At 39.4% G+C, this 16,261-nt stretch overlaps 2 protein-coding genes across 2 annotated transcripts in view; one reads left to right on the top strand and one right to left on the bottom strand.

Moving 5' to 3' along the window:
- Window positions 1–13,460, bottom strand: part of SNRNP40 (small nuclear ribonucleoprotein U5 subunit 40) — a 48,182-nt gene extending 34,722 nt beyond the window's left edge. Inside the window, exons 1-3 of the mRNA XM_051987978.1 lie at window positions 13,262–13,460; window positions 7,072–7,201; window positions 3,267–3,360 (exon numbers count right to left, since the gene is read on the bottom strand). Coding sequence (XP_051843938.1) covers window positions 3,267–3,360; window positions 7,072–7,201; window positions 13,262–13,414 — 377 coding nt within the window. The 5' untranslated portion in view covers window positions 13,415–13,460. The remainder of the gene's footprint in view (window positions 1–3,266; window positions 3,361–7,071; window positions 7,202–13,261) is intronic.
- Window positions 13,461–13,838: 378 nt separating this feature from the next.
- Window positions 13,839–16,261, top strand: part of ZCCHC17 (zinc finger CCHC-type containing 17) — a 58,720-nt gene continuing 56,297 nt past the window's right edge. Inside the window, exon 1 of the mRNA XM_051987975.1 lies at window positions 13,839–13,928. The gene's annotated coding sequence lies outside the window, so the exon portion shown is untranslated. The remainder of the gene's footprint in view (window positions 13,929–16,261) is intronic.

Here is a 16,261-nt window from a genome sequence, read left to right as displayed (position 1 = left end):
AACAAGCATCCAGAGATGCAGAGAATAACCAGATTGGTAAATGGATCTGATAAAATAGAAAGAGCAATGGCTTTGGAGGAAGAGATCTTGGGTTCAAAATCTACTGTTTGATGCTCTGTCATCTTGGGCTAGTCAACTATACCTCTTACATTTCCTCATTTGGACCAATCTGGTCTTTGATGAGCCTTCTCACACTGTATTCCTAGTCCTACAATTCTTGAGATCATGATAGAAGGGCTAGGGATTATTTATATAGTATAAAACTTGAAAGAGATAGGATGGGACAACATGACAGCAAAGTTTCCAGAGCTGTCATATAGAAAAGGGTTTTTAAATTCTATATCTTACTACCTCTATGCCCTCAGTGGGATTTCAGTTTCCACATCTTAAAAATGCTGGACAAGTTCACCAAGATTTCTTTTAACTCTAAATCCGATGATTTTTTGGATTAATCCAACTATGGATTATATAAAATTATCCCATATAATTTTCCTACTATGGATTAAGTTTTGTAGTATTGCAAAATTTGATACAATTAATACAATGTCTACTTGGAATACGATCATTTGAAAAACTTAAATATTAGGAAGGTAAACTTTTGGATTCTGAATACAGTATTTTCCATTATCCTGGTAAATGCCTCAAATGAGCATTTATCCTGTTCAATGTCAAAATTTGGTAGATCATTAAACAAAATTATTTTCAAATCATTATATGTCATAGAATTATATGATGTTGAAATGTGTGTGGGGAAGACTCCTTACAGAACCTTTAGGGTAGCCTTTTTTTTACTATGTTAAATACTTTAACAAAAAAGTCAACAAGTTCTGTGATGTTAACACCTCAGATTTTCATGAAGGATTACAGTAACTGTTATCTTTTCATTTGCTGCTTTAGGTGCAAGCACTGTTTGTGATCTCTTCTATTTTTTAAAAAACCTCCTTTGAGATTCCCAGGAAAAACTCTTCCCTGAAAGCCTTTCAACTGCAGTGCATCCAGCACAGGAGGCTGTGATTTTGGTCTGGTTCAGGCACTCACTCTTTGATAGCATTTTCCTAAATGTCTTTACTATCTCTTCATACATCAAGCTAACTAGAGGTATTGAATGAGGTGCTATGAGTCTAAATGTGGTAACTCTACCATTGTGGCCCTTGAGAGAAAGAGACTGTTGTTTTGGGAAAAAAAAAAAAAAAAAGAGGCAAATAACCCCTAGTGCTTGTGGCTGTGGCCTCTCTTTTCTGATTTTACCAAATGCTCTTGGGACCATCTGAAAGTCGGATTTCATACAAAGATCTCTATGGGGAGGCTTTGTTTCTTCAATCTTCTTCAATGTTTTGTGATGTGACATAGTTCATAGTATTCTATGATCTGTCTTCATAATATTTTACAAAAAAAAGCTTTAGGTCTAAGTTGCCTTTGTTTGTCAAGTTTATGGCAGTCCAAGTAGTTTCTGGGTTCCTTTGCTCTTTTCCTTGAAGCGACTATTATCCATTAAATGTCTTTTTCTAAAAAAGGCAAGAGGCAGAGATGAGATGTTTGTTTACAGAGGTCAGGATGGAGTCACTATAACTGCTACATTGTCTTCTCTTGAGCTTGATTTCTCCTCATGTGATATTTATTTTAACTGTTCTTCAAATCAGCTGATGACCTAAGTTGACAATTACCAATAACAGATTCTGAAATGATCCAGTCACTTTCTATCTATTAAAATATAGTCCATTTTATTTTTCAACAATACTATCAGAGAGCTAGATGGTTCAGTGAACAGAGCACCAGCCCTGGAGTCAGGAGGATCTGAGTCCAATCTAGCCTCAGACACTTAACCCTTAATTACCTTGTGATCCTGGGCAAATAACTTAAATTGCCCGGGAGAGGGGGAGGGGAAACACCAAACAACAATACTATCCAGCACTTTACTTGTTCTCAAATAAAGCAGACATAGTTTACTTTTAGACTTTTACTTTACAACTCAAATTTTTAGCTACTTGAATTCTTTGATCTCAAGTCATCTTTCCAACAAAGTCTGTACCATCTACCTCTATGCCTACAATTTAAAGAGAAATTAAAGAATAAGACATACTATTATATTCTTTACAAATGAAATTGGAAATGCAATGATATAATCATTTTATTATATATTATATATAGTCATATATAGATAAATATTTAATTATATATAATATAGTCTGACTGCTTAAGTTCAAAGCGAGCAAAATGAAATAACCAGTATTCTATGAAGTGATGTTTCTTCTCAGTTTTGGAAATACAAAGTCACCAGTTCTGATCGTTTTATAAAGGAGAATCCGTAAATCACAGTGAGCTCACTTGATTGCACCTTCTTTTTGTCTTTTAGTTTCATTTAAAATAAGTGTCAATATGGATTCAGATCAACTAATCATGTTTTGTCCATGGGAATCTTAGGACAGACAACACAATTAAACTAAAGTTTATAAAAGATCTAAAAGGATAGAATTCTTAGTATCCTTTCAACTACTTTCTGTCAATCTATTACAATAATTACATTTATGGAAGGGGGCTGCACAGTACAGGTCTATTTTTAATTTTTGCTTTATGGACAGCTCTTGGCCAAAAAGATATAAATCTATCATCTTGTGGCCAATAGTGTATTGATGAGTGATTCTACCAATCAGGATGATCCTTGGAGCATAGGTATATAACCCAGAATCAATATTATTCTGGAGGCCTTTCCAGCTGGAGAAAATCTGGCAGAGCTTATAATTCACTGACATATCCCTCAAAACTCTAGGATGCCCTGCACATCAAGATGGGGAGAAGAACTTTTGTGAGAATTAAGTATCAGTAGGAAAAATAGTGGTAGAGAGGCTAAAAGGCTGACCCAGTATATTGTGAGGCTTAAAAAGTTCTAAAAGGGTAAAAATGGGTATACATTTTCTATATATCACAGCTCCCTGATTGGGCAGTTGGGAATGATGTCTTTAAAGCTGTGTTCCAATGGGTTTTGCAGGGGTCAATGTTGAGAACTGTCTTTGCACATATTTTGAAACATAAAAAGCTAATATTATAAATATTCAAAATAAAGAAATAAAGAAATGCAGCTGTGTTCCAGAGTATCATTTTGTGTTTTCGCTTATTGTGACATGCAAAAAAACCAGGTGACAAACAAGAGAGCAATGGCTTTGGACAATAGGGTCTCTTGTACATTATAGACACACAATGAGCTACCAAGAGGGGATGAGAAGAGTCAGTATTAAATAAGCAATCATTCTTATAACACCGACACTTACCTCCCATCTGTGTTATAATGCAACTCCATGACTGCCCCACTGTGTCCTTTCAGGGTGGCATAGTTATCACAATCACCATACACATTCCACAACACTGTGAAGTAAACAGAGAAGTGTCTGCAAACCCAAGAGGCCGAGTCCTGTCCCCTCCCCGTGGATATGGGGACTCTCAGCTATCAGAACCCAATTATGGATGAGTCAGAGGGTCCTAGGGGCACCTGTGGCTGGAGGAAATGCAGGTGTATTCTAATTCTCTACTTCCTGCCTTCTACCTTCTGACATCGTTTTTTCCAGCACCAATATCCCCAACCAGGAGACACGACTTCTTGGACAAAGTCTGCCGCCATCTCATTTTGGAGAATTCCCACTGTGTAGGGGAATGGAGTCAGCAGATCAGCTTTCTCTCCAGTATATTCTAAAATTGAAGCTAGTGACCTTCCCCTTATCTAGGGGATCGTCTCAAGCCTTCAGCTAACCCAAAAGCAGCTAAACTCCCACAAAATGCTTAACATCACTCTCAGGCATTTCTTTGTATCTTTCCCCACTTCTTCTATGTTCATCCTATCTAATGGTGGTATTCTCCACTCATCATCAATAATACCTAATTTCTCTCCTTACTACACAAAACACTCCCTATCCATAAAAACTCTCTTGAAAACAAAACAAAAAAAATTTTTTTAAAGAAAACAGCAAATCACTGAGTAATTTTACAGCATTCTGTATCTGCTCCTGAAGACAATAAGAAGTCAAGGGAGTTTACTGAATGCTGGGGGTGGGGGTAAGAGAGGTATTATGACTGAATTGATGCTTTAGGAAAACCACCTTATTGGCTGAATGAGGCTAGACTGGAGTGGGGAGAGACTTGAGGCAGGCAGACCTACAAGCTGCTATTGCCATACTCCTAGCATGAGGTGATGAGAACCTGCTCTACAGGGGTAACAGTGTCAGAGAAGAGAAGGGGCATTTTCAAGAGATGTTGCAAAGAGGGTAAAGGTAGGTTTGGGAGACAGCTTGGATGGGGGAGGAAGTGCCATACAGGGTGAGACATGATGAGGAATTCATGATGACTCCTAGGTTATAAATCTGAAGGGAGGAAAATATTGCCTTTACAGTGACAGGGAAGAAGAAGCAGGGTTTAGGGGGAAAGATAATGACTTCTGTTTTAATCACATTAGGTTTAAGATGTCAAATGAACATCCTGTGCAAAGTGTCTGAAAGGCAGCTAGAGATGCAAGACTACAGGTCATTGGAAAGATTGGGGGAAGATAGGTAAATCTGAGAATCATCAGAATAATGAAATCCATGAGCACTAATAAGATCACCATGTGAATTAGTATAGAAGAGAAGAGAACCCAGTACAGAACCCTGTGGGATGCCTATAGTTAGAGGGCTTGATCTGGAAGAAGACCCAGCAAAAAAGATAGAGGATTTGTAGGTAGGAGGAGAAGCAGGAGAGTAAAAAAGTCAGGGAGAAAGGAGTAGCAAGGAGGAGTGTCAGAGACTGCAGAGCGATCAAAGAAAATGAGAACTGAGAAGAGGCCACTGGATTTAGCCGTGGGTAAGTTTCAGTGGAATAATAAGTCAGGAGTCAGACTATAAGGGGTTAAGAAGAGAGAAAGTGGAAAGGTCTATTTTAGATGCCTTTTTAATGAGCTTTGCTAGAAAAGTTAGAAGACATACTGAATGATAATAGTTAACAAGGATGGAAGGATCAAGTGAGGATTTTTTCAGGATAGAAGAGACATGGGTATGTTTGTAGGTCATAAGGAATGAAACAGCAGACAGGGAGAGATTGAAAATAAGTGAAAGATCAGAGATGACAGAAGAGACAATTTGTGGAGGAGATAGGATAGAATGGAATTGCTCAAACAAGTAGAAGGGTTAGCCTTGGTAAGAAATAAAGCCACTTCATCATGGGAGACTGTGTGAAAGGGGGAGATAGTAGCAGAAGGCACCTTTCTTTTGATTATATATTGTTCTCTCTCACTTTCCTTAATAAAATGAAAGCTGGAAGTAAACAAAATTTTAGCAAGTTTCTTATCTAGCTTCATCAGATATCCTCTAAGAAAGATCTGATGATTTCAGTGCATTTCCAGGCTCAAACCAAGTCCAAGCTATGACACAGCAATCCAAAAAAAACTTAAGTTGTTCTAAAATGCACAGTCACAATCTCCATGATAAGGAGCTAAGTTGTTCACAATACAATGCTCTTGTCAGAGCACATATGATAGGTTCAGTTTGAGTACCACATTCTTTTTTTGCAGAGGCATTTGGGATTAAGTGACTTGCCCAGAGTCACATAGCTAGGAAGTGTGAAGTGTCTGAGGCCAAATTTGAACTCAGGTCCTCCTGATTTCAGGGCTGATGCTCTATCTACTGCACCAACTAGCTGCCCCGGGTACCACATTCTGAGAAGAACATGGGTTAAGACCTGGAATACATTCAGAAAGGTGAATGGAATGGTGAAAAGAGTTGAAGCTTATATTATAAAAGGTCAAATGAAAGAACTGGGGATTTAATTTAAAGAAGGAACAAGATGTGTTCTGTGTGCACCTATAGGGAAGAATTAGAAACAATGGCAATTATAAAAAGGCAGATTTAGAGCTAATATAAATAAATGCTTCCTTAATAGGAGTGGAATTGAAATAGAAATCGAAGTCCAGTGACTTTAACACATCCCACTATCTTTTCTATTTTCCCTTAATTCTTCTCTTCTACATACCATTCCTTCTAGATCTTACCTTCTCACATACTGAGTGATTTCTGTGAGAACTTACTTATAATATATAGGCTATGGTTTAAATCTGATATACATCCTAAAGAGGCAGGTAATAGCAGCAATGATTATGAAAACATGCTTTTATAACTAAGTTCTTAGATAAAGATGGAGTCAGGAGTCAAATTGAGTTATTCTTTGGACCTATAAAGTCATATCCTATTTTCTATTTCCACCTATTACCCTATTTCCAGTTTTAAGATTTGATGTGGTGCAGCTCCTTCAGGCTACCTAGTCCTGGGAGTGATATAGTTAAAAATGATAGATTTCTTCTCCTAGGCTATCCTGCCCAGTTTACTTTATATGACCAGGACACTAAGGCCACAAATACTGCTGGCTTTCAGATAACAGTCTATTGGTCAGTGAGAATAGAATTTCTGAGAAAAATGAACAACAATAATGAGATGCTTAAAGTTGACACGGGTGCAGAACAATTTTGGGTGCCTGCCACTTGACTTAGTGATTTCAGGCCTAAAAATGCTTCTAGACGGTTCCCTCTCTTCTCCCCCAGCTCTATCCAGAGAACTATGGGTGTTGCACCTGCACACAAAATCAGAACTACTCTCAACAAAATTACCATGTCGAGGATATGAAGCACCAGGGTTCTCTAACTTTTCCTTATAAATTATCTCCCTGCTACTAGTTCTTTGCTAACATCTTTTGGAACTTAGCCTGCTTTAATTGGCATTACAGTTATGATAAACTTTGCCTCTTGACTTGGAGATGAGTCTGAGCATGCAAATTCTTTTGAGATACCTTGCAATGCTAGTCTGGTACCTCAACATTTTTGGGGTCCCCTTGAGCACCAACAGCAACCTAGTCACCTTCCCTACTTTCTGCCTCTTTTTTGATTCTTCCTTCTCTTTCTTACTTTCTCTCTTACCTTTTTTCCTCTCCCCCTTTTCCTTTTGTATGTCTCGCCTTTTCTGCTTTTATTTATTTGTTTATACACATACATGCGCGCGTGCACATACACATGTAGATACTTAAAGGTAAAGTATTAAAGAAGATATATAAACAACATCTTACGGATGAGCCGGTCAAATCCCGCAGATGCTAAGGTGGATCCATTGGGGTGGAACTTGCTACAGTACACTTCTCCTTCATGTCCTGAGAGCAGCATAATAGGAGCCTGAAGGGAGGAACATCTTGGAGGACCCTAAACACACAAGAGAAAACAGATTAGTGGCCATGTCTATGGATTTAAAGAGAAGTTGAATGGTTGATTAGTTTTAAGGGGAAAGGAGAGGAGGGAATGGAGAAGAAGAAGGGGACAGATCAAGAAAAAAAAAAACGGTCACTAAAAAAAAAAATTAAAAAAAATTTAACATCAAATAGACAAAAACAAATTTCATCCCAAATTAACAGAAGCCTAAATCACAACTAACTATGAATACTACTGTGTCTTTCTTACTTTATTTTCAGTCTTAATTGTCTCCAGGAAAAGTGAGTCAATCAATAAGAACTTAGTAAGTGATGAAGAATACACAAAAAGGCAAAAAACATAGTTCTTGTCCTCAAGATGCTTATGTCCTAATGGGTGAGATGATATGCAAATTACCTTCTATATACAGAACAAATACAAAGCACTGAGAAGCAATTCATAGGAAAGAAAGTAGCAATGGGAAAATTATAGGGAACATATGAAAAGGCCTGTTGCAGAAGGTAGGGTCTACACAAGGAACGGGGAGAGGAAGGAAAATGGGTTAGACAGAGGGAACAAGGAAGGAAAAGGTAAAGACTCAGATGATGGGCTGGACAGCAAGGAGGCTGGAGTCATTGGACCACAGATTAAAGACTGAGGAAATAGAAGAGGGGTAGATTGGGAAGAGCTTTAAATGCTAAATAAGAATGTTTTCCAGAATATGTTGATTAGAGTGTGTGTGTGATAGACACACACACACACACACACACACACACATTCAGTGACAGAGAGAACAGAGACACAGATAGAGGATAGAAAGAGAGACCAGACTCCACAAGTAACTCAATTTAAATAACCTGTTAAATCATTAAATGTAGAGAATTAACCACTATCCTGACAACCTCATAGGACTGCTATGCCAATGAGATAAAAATATGTCCAATTATTTTGAAAAGTTTGGCTACAGTATCCTGGAGATAGGAGCATATAACACATGCATAAATAAATTAGTTCAATTTAATATTGAAGGGGGGAAGGGGAAGTGAAGGAGAGGAGGGGTGGCTCTAACAACTGCTAGTGCTGGGATTCTAAAGAAGAAGGGAAGAATTTCATGGCAGATACATTTAAGATGAAGGAAAATAGAGATTATGAAAAGGAGAAACAAGGAAGGTGTACGCTCTAGGAATGGGAGACAGAATGGGCCACATCTGGTGATTCAGCATAGCTGGAAGATAACATGGCCCAAAGTAGCAGAATAACAAAAATCACTAACATTTATAGACCATACCTCACCAATATTATTTCATTTGACTCTCACAACAATCTAGTAAGGAAAGTACTATAGGTATTATCCTCATTTTTTTAGATGGAAAAAACAATGATTTATCCATAGTCTTAAAGCTAGCAAGAAGTGGGGCTGAGATTCTACCTCATATTCCAGCTGGCTCTAGTCCAGCACATTTTCCATCATACCACATGCCTTTAATTAATAAATTAAACTATAGCAAGAAACTCTGCTAAGTTCCATGTAGAGAAGCAATGGATAATGCATTTGGAATGCTGCACTTTGGCAGAGATGATGTACCAACTATAATAATGAATTTTTTTCCATTATATGAGAGTATTAGGGGAGAGAGCAGTAGATTATTAGAATGAGACAGATGTTTTGAAAAGGTATCAATAAAGTTAAAAAAAATGAGGGCAGTAGGAATTACATTGTGAAGGGATGAATTTATATTTCATCTGTGAAGCAAGAGGAAGCCAATGAAGTGTTTTGTGCAAGGGAATGACATGATCAGAAACATACCTTGGGTGTACTTTAGCAGCTATATGAGAATGGATTGGAATGTAAAAAGCCTGGAAACAAGGAGGCAAGTTAGAAGGCTACTCTAATAGTCTACAATACCAAAATTACAAGGACCTGAAAGAGGATGCTGACACTCCCCCCAAAAATGAAAAGAATGGCACAAATGTGAGAGATGTTTTGGAAAACAGCTTTTATAAGACTTAGCAACTGAAATATAGGAAAGTTAGAAATCAAGGATGACTCTAAGGTTATAAACCTGAATGATTAGGAATTTTGAGGAGGGTTGAGTTCCATTTTATGGGTACACTGAATTTGAGATACTAAGAGGACATTAAGATACCTGGCAGATCCTGCTGGGCTGGACTGGAGACCAGATAAGAGATTAGGGTTAATTATACAGATGGGAGAGTCACTTGCATGGAAATGATAACTGAATTTATGCTGATGGATAAGATTACTAAAAGAGTACTAATCTAGCAAGAAGAGAATCAAAGATTGAGTTTGGGGAACACCAAAATTTAAGGAACTAAAATTGATGAAGCAGCAAAAAAGACATAAGTCAAGAAAGGAATTAGATACCTGTATCAATTAAGGAGTAACTACTGAAAAAGCAGGGTCCAATGGAGTCAATGGAGTTGGAGACAGGAAGATCTAGATTTAAACTTCTACTTCTGATACTAATTGTATGGCCCATAGGCAAATCACTTAATTTCTCTGAGGCTCAATTTACTCTTTGTAAATGATCCTATAGCATTACACAAAAGGGAGCTTTGTCCATAGAGATGAAGCCATATTTTTGAAGTATGAAAAGTGTATCTAAGGTATAACCAAAACATTACTGATTGAAAACAGTCTCACATATTCCACTCCCAAGAAATCAGTCAATAAGTATGAAGTATGTATCTTGTGACTATGCTTTATTATAGCAGAGGTAATATGCCTTTAAAGTTGCAAAGCTCTTTTCCCACAGTAACTATATAGTGGGGAAATGACATTATTATCCCCATTTCATAGACAAAGAAACTGGAGACTCAGAGTTGAAGTGACTTGACCAGAACCAAGAAAGACCTCATCATCTACACCAACAAAGAGCACTAGGATATATACAGCGCTACATGACAAATACATTGTGTGTATAAAGTTTATTCAAGATGTAAAGAAGCAGAATGTTGATTAAGTAGGAAGATGACCAAAGGATGAGCCCTGGAAATGGAATTAGGATGTGTAAGTTCAAATTCTGCTATATAGGAACCACCTAATGTATAAATTAAGGAGATGGCCTGGTTCATATCTCAGGATCTTCCTAGCTCTAAATCATATGCTCCTAAGTTAAAAGGGCTATGTGAACATCAGGCATCCAGAGCAGTTCTGTCTCCTTTTATCCACAGACAGCAGGGGGGTACTCAATCCAAGGCCTGAAGGTTGAGGTTTGATTTCTTCATGCTCCACACTACCTTGAACAGGTCAGTTCCACACTCTGGGTTTCAGCTTGTCCCTTTAAAAATCTGAGGATTGAACCAGATAGTGTCTAAGATCCTTTCAATTACTAAAACATATGCTCATAAGATCTTTTTTAGTCAATCAATAAACATTTATTATGTACCTATCAGGTACTATGCACTGTGCTAATAGAAAGGCATTCAAAGATAAATGATAGTTCTTGTTCTCAAGGAGCTCCCAGTATGATGAATGAGAAAACATGCAAAACAGTTATATATAAACAAGCATACAGGATAAACAGGAAATAATCAATAGAGGGAAAGTCTTAGAATTAAGGGAGATTGGAAAAGATTTTTCTGTAGCTGAGATTGATGGCTAGGTGGTAGAGATTAAGAGAATTCCAGCAGTAAAAATGCCCCAAATAGGTGATGGAAAGAGTCAGGAAGAAGAGTCAGGAGACCTGTGTCACTGGAAGGTTGCATAAAACATGAAAAAATTAGAAAGAGGACTAGGGGAGAGGGGATCCTGACTAAGGGTATAAAGGGCTGGAACTCTGGAGAAGTATACTTGAAACAAAGTGTTAACTCAATGGAATTGATGAGATGATTGTTATCTAGTTCACAGATATACTTAGTACTTAGCATGGTGATGTAATGGTTCTCTAGTTCACACATATTCAGTATGCTGTAATGATGTAATTGTACTAAGGTATATAAGAGCTAAGAAGGACTGGAAATGATTCATTCCCTCTTGGATCAGCCTCATGGTGGCTGTCCTGCCTCCTTCACTCCTCCACTAAAACTGAGGACTCAGACAGATCCTGAGATTTTCCAGAAAGCTAGCCTAAACTTTACATGAGGGGGTGAGGCTAGGTTATGAAGGGCTTTGAATTTGAAACAGGATTTTATTTGACCCTGGAGATGATGGAAAACCACTTTACTTTTGTGAATGGGGATGTTATGATCAAACCTGCACTTTAGGAAGATCACTTAAAACAGCTGAATGGAGGATGGAATGGAGTGACAGGAAGAAATAGGAAGACCAATTAATAGAGTATTGCAACAGTCCAGCCTTGAGATGAAGAAGACCTCTCTACTAGTATAGTAGCAATATCAAGAAGAAAGAAAGGGGTATATGTAAGATATGTTATAAGAGACCTGGCAACTGGAGATGTAAGACTGGAGCTCAGCAGAGAAAACAGGGCAGAACAGGTAGATTTGAGAATTATCAGCAAGATGATAAATAAATCCATTGAAGCTAATGAGATCATCAAATCAAGTAGTATAAAGGGAAAAGTGAAGAGGGATCAAGATAAAATCCTATGGGATACTCCCAGTCAGTGAGTGTGACCTGGAAGAAAATTCAAGAAAGGAGACTGAAAAGTAGTTAAAAGCTAGGAGGAGAACGAGGAAAGATGATAAAAGATAAGTAGGAGAGAGTACTGTTCCAAAAACCAAGAGAGAAAAGAGTGTGAAGAAGGAGAGAATGGTCAATACTATCAAGGGCTGAAGGGGTCAGGAAGGATGAAAATTGAGAAAAAGTCATTGGATTTGTCAACTGAAAGATCATTAGTAATTCCGGAGAAAGGTTTCAACTGAATGATGAATTCTGAAAACAAACTATTAAGTTAAGGAAGTGAGAGGAAGGAAATGGAGGTACCTATTGTGGAAGAGTTTAGCCACAAAAAAGAAAAAATTGAGAAGAACAGCTAGAAAGGAAAAATTATCAAACAAGAGTTTTCTGAAGATGGGAAAGCATGTTTGCAGGAAACAGTCAATGGAGAGGAAGAGGTTGAGAATGGATGAAAGGAGATCATAGCAGGAACAATCACCTGAAGAAAACAGGATAGAATGGGATCACAGAAGCAAATGGAAAGGTTAGCCTTGGCAAGGAAAGAGGGCCAGGCACCTCCTCATGGGAGATAGGGGTAAAGGAAGAGACAGTGACAGAAGACATATGAGTGATATGAAATGAGGAGGGAAGAGAGCTCTCAATTTTTTCTGCAAAATTTACTGAGAGAACTGAAGGGAAGTCATGAGAGGTTTGAGGAGTAATAAAGATGTTTGGAAGAGCCATCATGGAGAGTGGGATAATAAATAATTAAGGAGGTGCAAAAGAATTGCCTTGCAGCACTGAAAGCCAATTGAGATTATGTAATATGGTGTAGTGACCCAACGAGTAGATTTTGAGATTTTCTCCAATTTCCTTGAGTGGTAAGTGAGGAGGAGCCAATATGGAACAAGTTATATAGAAAAGATTTCCCTGCTTGGTCGTCCTCATTCTCAACTAGAATCAATTGGAAAGATGTAGATTTCACCTCAACAGAACAATAACAACAAAAACAGAATCCAGACTTCGAGAACTAAGCGTTTGAAAATGGGCAGCATTGGAAAGATACTGAAATCTCCCCCAGGGCCAATTCGTCCCCCTGAAGGAGATGCTGGATGGTCACTGGTCAGGACCCATGCGTCTAGGACCTCTTCGGGCCTCAAGTGCACCCACCATCAGTAACTCGAGGGTTCCGGCCCAGAAAATGTCTTAAGTCACTTTCAACTCTGACAGCCTCCGAGTCCGTAACCTCTCTAAGCCTCAGTTTCCCTCTATTTAAGATGAGGGCTTTGAAGGTCTGTCTCCGAGGTCCCTTCTACTGCTGACAATCAGAGGAAGAAGAGAATGGGAAGAGGGAAGAAGAAATAGAGGGAGAGAAGGCGGGAATGAAGGGGGAACGAGAAAAAGGAAGAGGAGGGAAAAGGGGAAGGAGGGGGAGGAGAGGAGACCTGACAGGACACGAAGGGATGGGGCCGGCAGCCCCTCGCTAGCTTACTTACCGCTTGTAGCAGGGCCCCCGGAGGCGGTTGCTGCCCCGCAGCGGGCCCGGTCCCGGCCCCCGGTCCCGCTGCTCCCAACAGCAGTTCATGCCGGGGCCGCTTGAGGGGAACGAGCGGCAGCTCTGGACCTTTCCGCTTGTGTTGCTCGATCATGGCCGCCTTTAGCCCTCCGCGCCGCTCAGTCCACAGGCCGCGCCGGGGGCCTACGGCCCGACTCCCATTGGCCAAGATTGTCCCTTCCCACCCAGGAACTTCCGGCCAAAGCCAGACCAATCAATTTCCGCATATGCCCCAGAGCAAGGATCTCTCTTTATTAATTACTTCTTACATTTTCTTATTGGACAAAAGCCTCGGCCTTCACGAAAAATATCGGACTGTGATTGGTGAATATGTATAAGGGAGGAACACTAATAAACTTCCTGTGTAGACTACTTTTATTAACTTTTCCCTCATTCTTCTTATTGGATGAGAAGCCGGGCTGTCACCGTGAGATTCAGTCTGTGATTGGTCATTGTATCCGGCTGGAGGCAGCTCTTTTCCGAGCGCGCGGTGCCTGATGGACAATAGCTAACGGATTGGCTGTGAGAGAACGGCGGCGTGGGATTGGCTATGCTGTGAACGCTTCATGGCGGTCTCTTCTTAGATCCTGCGTCTTGCAGGCTCCTGAGTGAGTGTGGGGGACTTTCTCGGGGACTGCCGGGGTTGTGGGGGGGTATCCGTCCGTCCGGGGAGCCCGGGCTGAAGACTGTTTTATCTCCCTGGCTAGAGGGAGGCTCCCTGTCTCCTTCCCAGCCCTGGGAGGCTTTTGGCCCTATATGTTGGCCCGGGGAGGGTCAATCAGTCATGCAACAAGCATTTATTCAGCGCCTGCTGTGTGCCATGCTCTGAGAGTTCAAGTTTGTCAGGGAGGCTCTAGCTTTGTAGAAAAGGATACCTATAGAACCCTGGGCCCTGGGTCCTATGTTGCAATTGCTTCCCAATTGGTCTCCTTCCCCCATTTCTGACCTTCCCCTCTCTTCAGTCCATCCCCCACCCAGCTGCAAAAGTGACATTCTCAGTATACAGGTCGGACTTCGAGGATTCCCCTCACTTCCTGAAATAACGATCCGGGACTATTTACTGCTATGTGGACAAAGGGTTCCGATTCCGGTTTATGTCCTGGATCTCTTTGGCAGTCGGTCTTGGAAGCCTACGTTTCCCGAGCGTTTTTCTTTTTAAATGAACAAATTAAAATACACAAAAATTACAGAGGAGAGAAAGAAGCATTTATTTAGAGCCGAGCACCGTGCTAAGCCATTTACAAGTATGACGTCATCTGACTTTCACCTATCCTGCAAGGTAGGTGGGCCATTTTGCAGTTGAGGAAACTGAGGCAAGGCAGAGATCAAGTGACTTGTGGCAGCTAGTGTCTGTGGCAGGAAAGAACTCATGCCTTCCTGACTTTGTCGATGAGCTCATTGTCCTTCCCCATATACCCAACGCCGCTTTCCCCTGTTGCTGTAGAGTGGGGACGGTATCAGAGGAAAGAAGAGATGGTGCAAAGGTGAAATTGTCTGGCTTTGGCAACAACTTGGGTTTGGAGGGGGATGACGTACAGCCTCAGAGAAGGATAGTGGTGTCCTCCACGGTGACAGGGAAGTCGGCTTCTAGGGCTCTAAGGAGCCAGGATGCAGGGGAAGCAAGACTGACTCCAGTCCTCACTCCTGCCCCATATAGGCAGCAAGGCAGCCGCAGACATTTAGTAACTATATGATTCTGGACAAGTCACTTAACCTCAGACAACTCTCCAGGACTATAACTCAAAAATGATTTTTCTATCTGTATCATTGGAGGGCGTTTCCATACTGAGAGGAACCTATATTGATGAAATCACAGGTCCATACCAAGAAAAAAAAATGTAGTCACTTCTGCTACTGAATATTGAAGATACAAATTTCTTTCTCTGTTTTGGCTCTTCCTGGTTTATTTGTGTCATAGGAAGTATTTGGCAGCACTCCTTTACCTATTTTCCCAAATAGTTTACATAGTATTGGAATTAATTGTTCTTTAAATGTTTGGTAGAATTCACTTGTGGATCCATCTGAGCCTGGAGATTTCTTCTTAGAGAGTTCATTAATTATTTCTTCAATTTCATTTTCTAAAATGGGACTATTTAAGTAATTTATGTCCTCTTCTGTTAACCTGGGCGATTTATGTTTTTGTAAATGGATAAATATTTATCCATTTCAGTCAGATTGTCAGGCTTGCTGCCATACAGTTGGGCAAAATAGTTCCTAATTATTACTTTAATTTCTTTTTCTTTGGTGGCATGAAATGGTTTTCATTTTTGATGCTGGTGATTTGGTTTTTTTCTTTCCTTTTTCTGATCCGATTAACCAAAGGTTTATCGATTTTGTTGTTGTTGTTTTTTCAAAAAACCATGTTTTATTTATTAGTTCATTAGTTTTCTTAGTTTCATTTAAAAAAATCTCTTCTTTGTTCTTTTTTCTAACTTTTTTAGTTGCTTGTCTAATTGATCTCCTCTTTATTTTATTCATGTAGCTCTTTAGAAATATAAATTTTCCCCTAAGAAGTGCTTTGGCTGCATCTCATAAGTTTTGGCATATTGTCTCATTATTGTCATTCTCTTGAATGAAATTATGGATTGTTTCTGTGATTTGTTGTTTGGCCCACTCAAATGAAATTATGGATTGTTTCTGTGATTTGTTGTTTGACCCACTCATTCTAGTATTAGATTATTTAATTTCTGATTGGTTTTTAGTCTATCTTTCCTTGACCCTTTAATGAATATAATTTTTATTGCATTGTGGTCTGAAAAGGAAGCATTTACTAATTTGCCTTTCTGCATTTTATTATGAGGTTTTTATGCCTCAATATATGGTCAGTTTTTATGTAGGTGCTGTGTACTGCTGAGAAAAGCATTCTGTCTCCATTCAGTTTTCTCCAGAAATCTATCATATCTGTTTTCTAGGATCCTATTAACCTTCCTGGTTTGTTTTT

This window comes from Antechinus flavipes, chromosome 3 (genome assembly GCF_016432865.1).
Source record: "Antechinus flavipes isolate AdamAnt ecotype Samford, QLD, Australia chromosome 3, AdamAnt_v2, whole genome shotgun sequence".
In the NCBI taxonomy this organism is placed as follows: domain Eukaryota; kingdom Metazoa; phylum Chordata; class Mammalia; order Dasyuromorphia; family Dasyuridae; genus Antechinus; species Antechinus flavipes.
This window is presented reverse-complemented; position numbering and strand designations above follow the sequence as displayed.